The sequence below is a fragment of the Brachypodium distachyon genome, chromosome 1 (assembly GCF_000005505.3).
Source record: "Brachypodium distachyon strain Bd21 chromosome 1, Brachypodium_distachyon_v3.0, whole genome shotgun sequence".
NCBI classification, from domain to species: Eukaryota; Viridiplantae; Streptophyta; class Magnoliopsida; order Poales; family Poaceae; genus Brachypodium; species Brachypodium distachyon.
This window is the reverse complement of record NC_016131.3, coordinates 57121205-57130175: the sequence shown is the minus strand read 5'-3', so window position 1 is coordinate 57130175 and position 8971 is coordinate 57121205. Positions and strand designations below refer to the sequence as shown.

Genomic DNA, 8971 nt, shown 5'->3' with positions numbered 1-8971 from the left:
GGAGCAGCCGGAGTTTGAGTCCTTTTACGATTGCATTAGAGGATCCAGCAGTGGAGGATCGGGTCCAGGTCCGGTGCTTGGGTCGCAGCGCTGAGCGTCGTATACTATCGTATAGGATTGATTTTCTTCCGAGATTATGCTTATGGTTTGTTTTTTACGGCAGATTATGAGTAGGTTAATTAATTATGGTATCTAGTCATCAGATAAGTGTTTGGCTTTAGGTTTCCTCAGGTGATTTACTGGCAGTGTCAGGTAGGAGATATTCAGGGTTTATGTACTTTTGGTCGAACTTATTGTCATATCAACGAGTCAGAAAGAAAAAAATAAACTTTGTTTGAACTTTCCTAAGTTTTTCCATCTTCGATCTAAACGCACCTTGCATTGTGTAAAACACGACACCTACTTGAACTACTTCACAGGAATAACAAGCACCAAAAATTGATGGGATAACTTGGTTTGGCTAAAGGTGGAGAATATCAGTTGGGCAAAAGCTACAACCATGATCAAACAAAACTAAGACTGAGGTCCTTGATCATCTGGTGTAAAGTTCTATGGGGGAACAAAATCTGTGCTGTCAGTTACAAGGAACCCAAAAAATTCGGGCAATGAAACGCGCCCTCTCACAACAGGAGAGACGAAAACCACCTCATAAACCTCAGTTGCCATTGCAACAGGTCAAAACAGTCTATCCAAGCGCGCCAAAAGTATGTACAGCGCGGTGCCACTGTATGCCGACCCTATCCTCTAATCCACGTTCTGGATCTCACCCATCATGATGCGGTTGCTGACTACGTTGAATCCTAAGACTGCTGCGCTCACCTTCTTCCCCTTCTTGCCTTTCTTCTTCCCTCCGGCGTCCTGCTCCGCCTCAGCGCTTGGGCCTCCCTTGGCTGCGGAAGCCAGGTTCGCACGAGGGCCACGGGTGCTTGGGGCTCTGAATGCCATCTCAATCACCTCTGCGGACAGAAAGGCCTTGTAGTTAAGGAACCTGTCGATGAACTGGCCATTGTGGTCAAGAGAGCCAACATTCTCCCGGAGAAGCATTTCTGCTTCGACAGTCGATTGCTTTATGCAGAACTCGAGGAAACTTATATCTGCGTGGAGAAAGCAGAACAAATAATCAGATGATTTCGTCAGTTCAACTTCTAAGAACTACTGTAGTTGTGAGAGTTAGTACCATTGTTTCCAGTGAGCCTGGACCACTCACTGTCGCACCAATCCCTAAAGTCCATAGCCTCTGCAGGTTAAGCCTGTTAGAAACACACAGTAACAAAGGCACCTGAGAAACATGAGAAACCAACCAAATTACCTGTTTGCTTGCTTCCTGCCTCCGTTTTCCCTTTCCCAGTGTGGTTAACTGTAGGAGCTGTCGAAACTGGCAACTTGCTGGCTTGGGACTTTTGACGGTTCAATGCAGACTGATCTTTAGTTATGGAGCTTTTACTCTGACTTGACAGACTTGGGAATTCTGACCTGTTAAATACCATACAATAAAATGTAAGCATCTTAGAAAAACTCCACAGAACAGAAACAATATGAGAACCAGCTGTATCCGCTATTACATGCTATAAAAACTCTAATTAACCAGTGTAAGTAACAGAACATAGAAATCAAATCGAGTCAATGGAGAAAATGGCTGCGATAATAAAAATATCACCTACTAAGGGTTTGTAACTTGAAGCAGTATACAAACTCTTTATCATCCAGATTTACACATATGCACATTCGGTCCAGTGATGTTAAATACATCCAAGGACTTAACTTCTTCACTGCTAGACCCAGAGTCTTAAGTAATGCACAAAGCAGGGACATACAAATTAACAGACTTTCAGCAGTTAAGAGAAACAAATTAGATAAATGAGGGACACTTCTATTTCTACTTCTCACAAATAGTTACAGCTTACAGGTTTGCTGATGACCAACCCATTTGAGAGACCAAAGAAACGGTACAGCTTCGGAGCGATATTGTTGGACCAATCTAGGTGAGTACTGGTGTTGTGTAAAAGCTTTGAAGAATCGGTAATAGCCATAAATTATGTCATGAACTAGCCCATCAGAGGATATCAGGACGTGTGAGCAGATCAACGGAATTGCAAAACAAATCAGGTAGATAAAGCTACATCATACTAATAGCCACACTATTTACAAAATCAAATCAGGTAGATACAGCTCTGTAAATGATATCAATGATAATTGCAAGATGGTCCAAAGTTCTTAACCAATTCCATGGGAAACTGCATGGTCCTAATTCCACAGTTTACATGTTCTTTAATTTGGTTATGTAGAGAAAATATTTCAAGAAAGATACAAAAACAAGTGACTGTAAAAACATTGCAAAGAACATACTGCTTGTTATCTTGTTTGGAGTGATCAGAAGGGCCCCAAAACAGATCATCTTCGGCATTTGACTTGGCACGGTTGGAAGCATTGGAAGTCGTCTGGACAGGAGCTGCCTTTGATGGAGAAGAACCAGAGGCTTGCCTGGAAGGAACATTGCCAGGATTCCTTTGGTTCGTAGACACCTTTGCTGGAGTTGGTGAGGGCGGTTGTTGCTGGACAATACCTGATCTCCTTTGTTCCTCTCTCTGAATATCTCTCAAAGACAAAGGTTTCTGCACCTTTGCAGAGTCATTAGACCAAGCTGGCGCAGGCACAAAATTTGTCTGGTCAGTCTTCCAGTGAACAAAATCTCCAAAGGATGGACCACTTGGTGGAGCTGGTAGAATTTCCTTCTCTTGTTGTGCTTGCTTTGAAGATTTTCCCTTTTCAGTGGGTACAGGGAAAGCTGATGAATCAGTGGAAGCAATAGGTAATGGGGCTTTGACTGCAGACCCTTTTGACTTTGATCCCTTTTTCTTGTTCTTTTTGGAGTCCTTGGCCTCAATGAAGTCAGTATCATCAAAAGCAGGAGCATCAGGCTGAACAGCAGCTGGAGACAGAGGAGGAAAAGACACATCATTAGCGTTACCAATGTTCTCATTGTCTGCATTACTAGACATTGCCAAAACTTCTTCTGCCAATAAATCATGCAACTGGCTTCTCTTATTCCTGGAGTCAGCAATACTTTCCTGGCCACCTAGTGATTTTCCTGCACCCCCAAACTGTTGCTCTGATGGTGTTGGCATGGTATTCCAAGGAACTGATGGCACAGAAGTCGCTTGCACGGCCAACTTCGCATTTTCCACAGCTACCCTTTGTGCTCTTAATTGTTCCTCAGCTTGAATTTCCAGAAGTGATTTTGGCCTAGGTCCTTGGGTAGGTTTCCAACCTTTGTGGCTTGCTGCACCATGAAGGTCAGATGATAGAGCACTAGGTTCCCATTCAGCTCTGGTAACATCATATTCCTCAGGAAGACTTTTGGGAGGCAAAACCACTGATGATTCAAAGCCCAGCGGAGGACCAACAGATCTAGAAGAGTTCTCGCCTCTGACCGGGGAACCCCAAAAGAGATCCTCTGTATCGTCTGGTAAATCATGCTTCGTAACACCCTGGTTTGAACCATCAACTTCAGCTTCTTGCCTTGGCTGTTGGGGAACTGTCTTTGGAGCTCCTTTGCCAACATCTACGGCTGCCTGTTTCTTCTTCTGCTTCTTTTTCTTTTCTGCTTTCTTCGTCTCCTGTGTATCAGGAACTTTTACTTCAGTTGTCGTAGTTAGCTCAACTGCATCAAGGGTATTTTCTGAGGAAATGTTCATTTCCTTTACGCGATCGGATATATGAGACGACACGATTTCAGATTTTGGATCTACTGGTGTCTCAGGAAAAACCTTAGTTTCAGTAAGAGCTGAACTGCTGATATCAGTAGATCTGGAACCCAAAATAGGCTTAATTTCAGCTTGATCTATTCCTTGGGGATACCATTCTTTTGAAGGTGCGCCCACAAAAATTTCATGGGGCAATGGTATGGTAGGTACAGTGTTTTGTGATAAACCAACACCATCTATACCCCTCATCAATGGCTGACTAGATTGTTGCCCCTGCTGTGTACCATGGGCAGTCAAAATCCGATCAACTTCAAGAACGTCTTGCATTTTTCGAACACCAAGATTCATAGAATCACCAGCTGGCGATGAAATATGCTTTGACCCATAGGGATCATCAAGCTGCTGGTTGGAATGTCCATGAGGTACAACATGAGGAAGCAGGTGTTGTTGCTGCTGCATCAACAACTTCTGCTGCTGCTCAAGCTGTAGTTGTTGCAGCTGCTGTTGCTGTTGTTGCTGCTGTTGCTGTTGCTGCTGGAGCAATATCATCTTGTCCAGCATTGAGAGTTGTGGCTGTGGCTGAGGTTGAGGTGTCACTGGTGGCTGTGCTTGCAGCTGCAGTTGTGACAGCATATACTGTTGTTGGAACATGTGTAACAGTTGTGGATCTTGAGATATCTCAGCAAGCAATTTCTCATGCGGCAAATGAGCTAGCGGAGGCTGGTTCTGTGACATGAAGCTCTGTTGTTGAACAGCAGCTGCGATTTGCTGAGGATTCTGCAGATTTTGGTGCATGTTAAGAGCCCCTTGAGTGAGATCTAAACGAACATTAGGATTAAGATTTCTGGCCTCAGGGTAGTTTGACCATGGTGGCAAACCAGCATTAGTACCAGGTGCTTGAGGTTTCTCTGCAGAATGCAGCATAGCAAGCAAGTCAATATTCTGAGATTGCGGAGCTTGGCGAGATGGATCAGCCATTGAACTGGATAGTGTAGAGTGCTGAGAAGACAGTTCTGGAGCTGTAGCTTTAGTTTGTGTTTGTGCTGCCGGAATACCATCTCCAGACCAATACGGAACAGGAATTTGTGACTGTTTTTGTCTCTCCAACAATCTTTGCTGCGCCAAAAAATAATTCATGTTGTTGGCACTCTCCCCTCCAGCCATCGCAGTGTTGCTGAAGTTACTACTGCCATATTCATTCAGACCTAGTTTTGAAAATGGGTGTCAAACGAGAAAGAAAGTATGCATGATAGGCAGCAATAAAAAACATATGGAATGAAATAAGCATAAATAGAGATCATGCCAATAAACAAACCTCCAGTCATAGAGATGGTTTCAGCTGAAGGACCGTGCACACTATTAGACATAAGTGACTCCAGAAAACGATTCTGGGCATCAACGGCACCGCCATTCCTGCCTGGTCCGCTGTTGAAAATCCCAACACCAGCTGAACCACCATGTGCGCTACTGGAGCTGACAAACTTCCCTGTAGGTGGAGTCTCTGGCATTAGCACATCACTGGGTTTTGCGGTGCTAAACCCTGGAGGTGGCCTCGCCTTTGCTCGTAAGTGAGGCATAACATCCCCAAGCATTAAGAAAGGAGCATCAGGAGGTGCATTCGCAACACGAACCAGCAAATCAATGCCAAAATAACTAGCCTCAAACCAGCCAATGATGTCAGCACCAGAAAAAGGGCCTTGAATACGACCTTGTGGATCTTTGTAGTATAAAGAAAGACTCTCTGGATTAGGGTAGGGTTGCATATGACTGGCAAACCCATCAACACCTGCCATCCCAACTTTACTATCTTGATCAAAACCAATGGGTATTTGCTGCGGAAATTCAGTAGTTGGTCCAAGCCTATGGTCTCCAATAACCCGAGATCTTTGGGGAACAACATAACTAGGTGTCTCTGTACGCAGGGAATCCCCTCTGATTGGCAAATCAATATTTCCAGGACCTATTAAAAGATGAACAGCGAAGGATTTTAAAGGCGAAAGGATTTAAAGGAACGCGAAAGGATTTAAAGGAACTGCAAGAAGCAAAGAACAGGAGAGGAATAACAACTAGTTAACTGCCAAAAACAGTTAGCACTTCAAAATAGCTAAATAGTACTTGAGTACGAAGTTATGCACAGAACTGACCAATTTACAATGGGTCATGCGAGAAAGGAATTTTTCAAGGAACAAAGGAAAAGCTTAATACACCACCTGCAGAATCTGGTATTACATCTCCAAATAAATTTTCAGAAATGTTGAAATTTGCATTCCAAATTTCCAATTATATGGAATTTGTACTCCTGATATAGCTTCTTACTACTATATCAAAGAATGTATGCAATTGGAAGCCTAAAGTTTTGGAACCAAAGTACAATGGGAATTTAACAAAGAACAACATTTCTGCAACAACAAAAAACTAATGAGTAACTTTTTTTTAGGAAGAAACAATGTAACAACATGATAAACTATGTACAAAACCTGGTACTCCATATTAGATCTCCAAATAAATTTCAGAACCTAGTAATAACTGGAATTTTGTATTCTATGGAAAAACAGTGGGGCATGCAGTGAAGAGCAAAATGTGGAAACAGGGAACTAGATATGGTACCTCTGAGAGTTCCAGCCATTTCTCCCTTGAAATCTTCGGTACTTTCAGGTTGATCATCTCTACCACCTGTGTAACAGGGGAACACTCAGTCAACAATGTGAGAACATATTTGCATGCTAGTTTTCCACAAAAGTATGAAAGTGTATCAAACCTAATTTAGATTGTTTTGAAGGCACCCCATCAGGATTACTTTTCCCAACAGAACCATCTTTAGAAACCTGATAGACACCGCTGTTTATGATTTCCCCTTTGTCAATTGCTTTTAAAATGGTCTGTAAATATAACAAGAACTGTGAGATAAGAAGATCATGTTACATAATACTGCAAGATCATCCTACTTGAGAAAATAATATGATAAACTTTACCGCTTCTTCAGCAGTAGGAGCAAATAATGCTAAAGGCTCCAAAATTTCTTCTTGCATAAATGCAGACCCTTCCTCACAAATATCAAAAGGCATCTTGAAGTCAGTAACATGTGAAGTTGTTCGGTATATGTCCAGCAGTTTCATCCTACTATATCTAAATGCCGTGCGATCCCCCGATGCACCACCTGGTCTGTCAGAAAGTAGACCAAGATGGAATGGACGTGAGGATCCTGTACTGCCAGTATTTGTGCTACTAGTGCCTGGTGTAATCTTTCCACGAGAACCTGTAAAACCTGTGGGCTCATTGTCTGGCTTCCCTCTACCATATCCATACATAGAAGATGGTTTTTGTGAAGTTTGCAAGGGATGATAAGATGAATCTCCCCGGCCACGGCCAACAGGATGGCTAGACTTCCATGATCGGGAAATATTATCATCTTTTTCAGTATCCTTATCATGATTGTTGCCATCCTTTCCATGTGACACAAACTGAGAGAAACCTTTTTCACGTGAAGAATCACCATCTTTGCCTGAATCACCCCACCTGTCACGCCAATTTTCAGACTCCTTATCATTGGAACACCAACGCGTGCTCCATTTGCCATCACGGCGTTGATCATAGTTGCCCTCCTTGTTACTGTTATCACCCCAACGTTCCTGCGGAGCACGACGGCCATCCACAGAATACTTGGAGGAGTCATCTGACCACTTTTCCACTTTGCGGGTATCGCCATGTTCCTTGTCTGTCTCCCTCCAGCGAGTCCACCGAGGGACTGAATTTGTTTCACGCAGACCTGAATTTGGTTCCCGTTCGTCATCACGCCAACGGTCACGGCGCCCAGTTTCACCATCAAGCACAGAAGCTCTGAAGACATCCTTTTTCTTGTCTTCACCATTCCCTGATGTCTTTGTAGCATCTGAGCGTGTACCCTGTGAACTGGGCTCCTGCAACAACCAAACAATTACATAAATCACCACCTTGCATACACACTGCCAAGAAAATCTAATACCATCATAGAGAATATCCTAGTGCCATGTTCACCAACATAAATTTAAAATGTGCAGTTGTTCAAGTCTAGTTACTTCCGTAACCCGTAAATCCATATCAATTTTTTCTCGTACCTTCATAAGCCACTGAGGAGAAAGGGGCATGTCAGTATCCAGGCCTTGCTTCTCTGCAAAATAAGAAGGCTAAATTGAATAAGAAAAGAAGCATGCATAGTAACAAAAATACGAGCTTTGCTTTGTTCTACTTGTAACACATATTTGGCCAACAAAAAAAAATGACGGAAGTCAGACAGGAGAAACTAATTGGATTGCAGGGTTGTGTACATAGTTGTTGTACAGTTCGGTGATGTTTTTAGCAGAGATACACAAGAATACCATACTGCAACCCAAGAGTAAATTTTAAAAAATCATGTAGCGGCTTCTAAAGCAATGCCCACAACTTCAGCAAACAATCAGTGACAGAAATCGCTGCTTCTGTTGCACCGACCATGCTTAGCTACAATCAACGCAACATTTCTTAGCCCACCAGAGTGCGCCCATTATTTTCAGCTCTGTTCTGCACCCCCGCGGACACCGAATCACTACCACACAATCGATACTGCTGCTGGAGATGGCCATATTTGCAGGCATCCACATTCCACAGGCCACGGCAGCAGAACTAAACCAGAAAAATTGCATCCAAGAGCACAAATAAACAACAAGTGGGAACCCCATAACTAGAATCTGCGATCTAAATCCTAAACAAATACGTAACAACTCGACCACAGCATCCAACCGACCCGAATCCAAACAGCTCACTTAACTAACAGATGCGCAGTCGCCCCTTCATGCCTAGACCCACCAAAGCAGAAACGGTCCAGGCGCAGACCCTACACCGAGAATAACGCTACCGAAGCACACCCCGAGGGGGGCCAGTACCAGTTCGCAACCGCCCCCAAAAAACCCCGAACCCTAGTAACGGCGACACGGATCGAACGACAGAACTAGCGGATGCCCGAGCTACCGGGGAGCTCAAGGGTTTCGGCCTGTGGCGGCGGATCGAGAGTAGGTGAAGAGGAGGAGGAGGAACGGGGGTGAGTGGGCGGGGGGGAACGGACGAACGGACGGACCTCTGGCGATCTGGGGCGGTGGCGGCGTGTCGACGGCGAGGCGGCGGCGGAGGTCGTCATTGGCTCGGTCCGGGGAGGCGGCCATGGTCGGCGGCGGCGGCGGCGGGGAAAACCCTAGGGGCGGGGGAGCTCGCTCTCTTGGGTGGGGAGGTTTGGAGGGGGCGCAGTCGGGGAGAGG

The 8971-nt window shown here is 44.4% G+C and overlaps 1 protein-coding gene across 1 annotated transcript; it reads right to left on the bottom strand.

The window, feature by feature from the left end:
- Positions 1-500: 500 nt before the first annotated feature.
- LOC100827548 lies at positions 501-8971 on the bottom strand. The gene is made up of 10 exons (XM_010230105.3): positions 8794-8971; positions 7799-7851; positions 6677-7621; positions 6463-6583; positions 6312-6377; positions 5020-5664; positions 2347-4909; positions 1310-1473; positions 1178-1237; positions 501-1094 (listed from the first exon to the last, which is right to left on the bottom strand). The coding sequence occupies exons 1-10, from the start codon at positions 8876-8878 to the stop codon at positions 745-747; spliced, it is 5052 nt and encodes a 1683-aa protein (XP_010228407.1). The 5' UTR covers positions 8879-8971; the 3' UTR covers positions 501-744.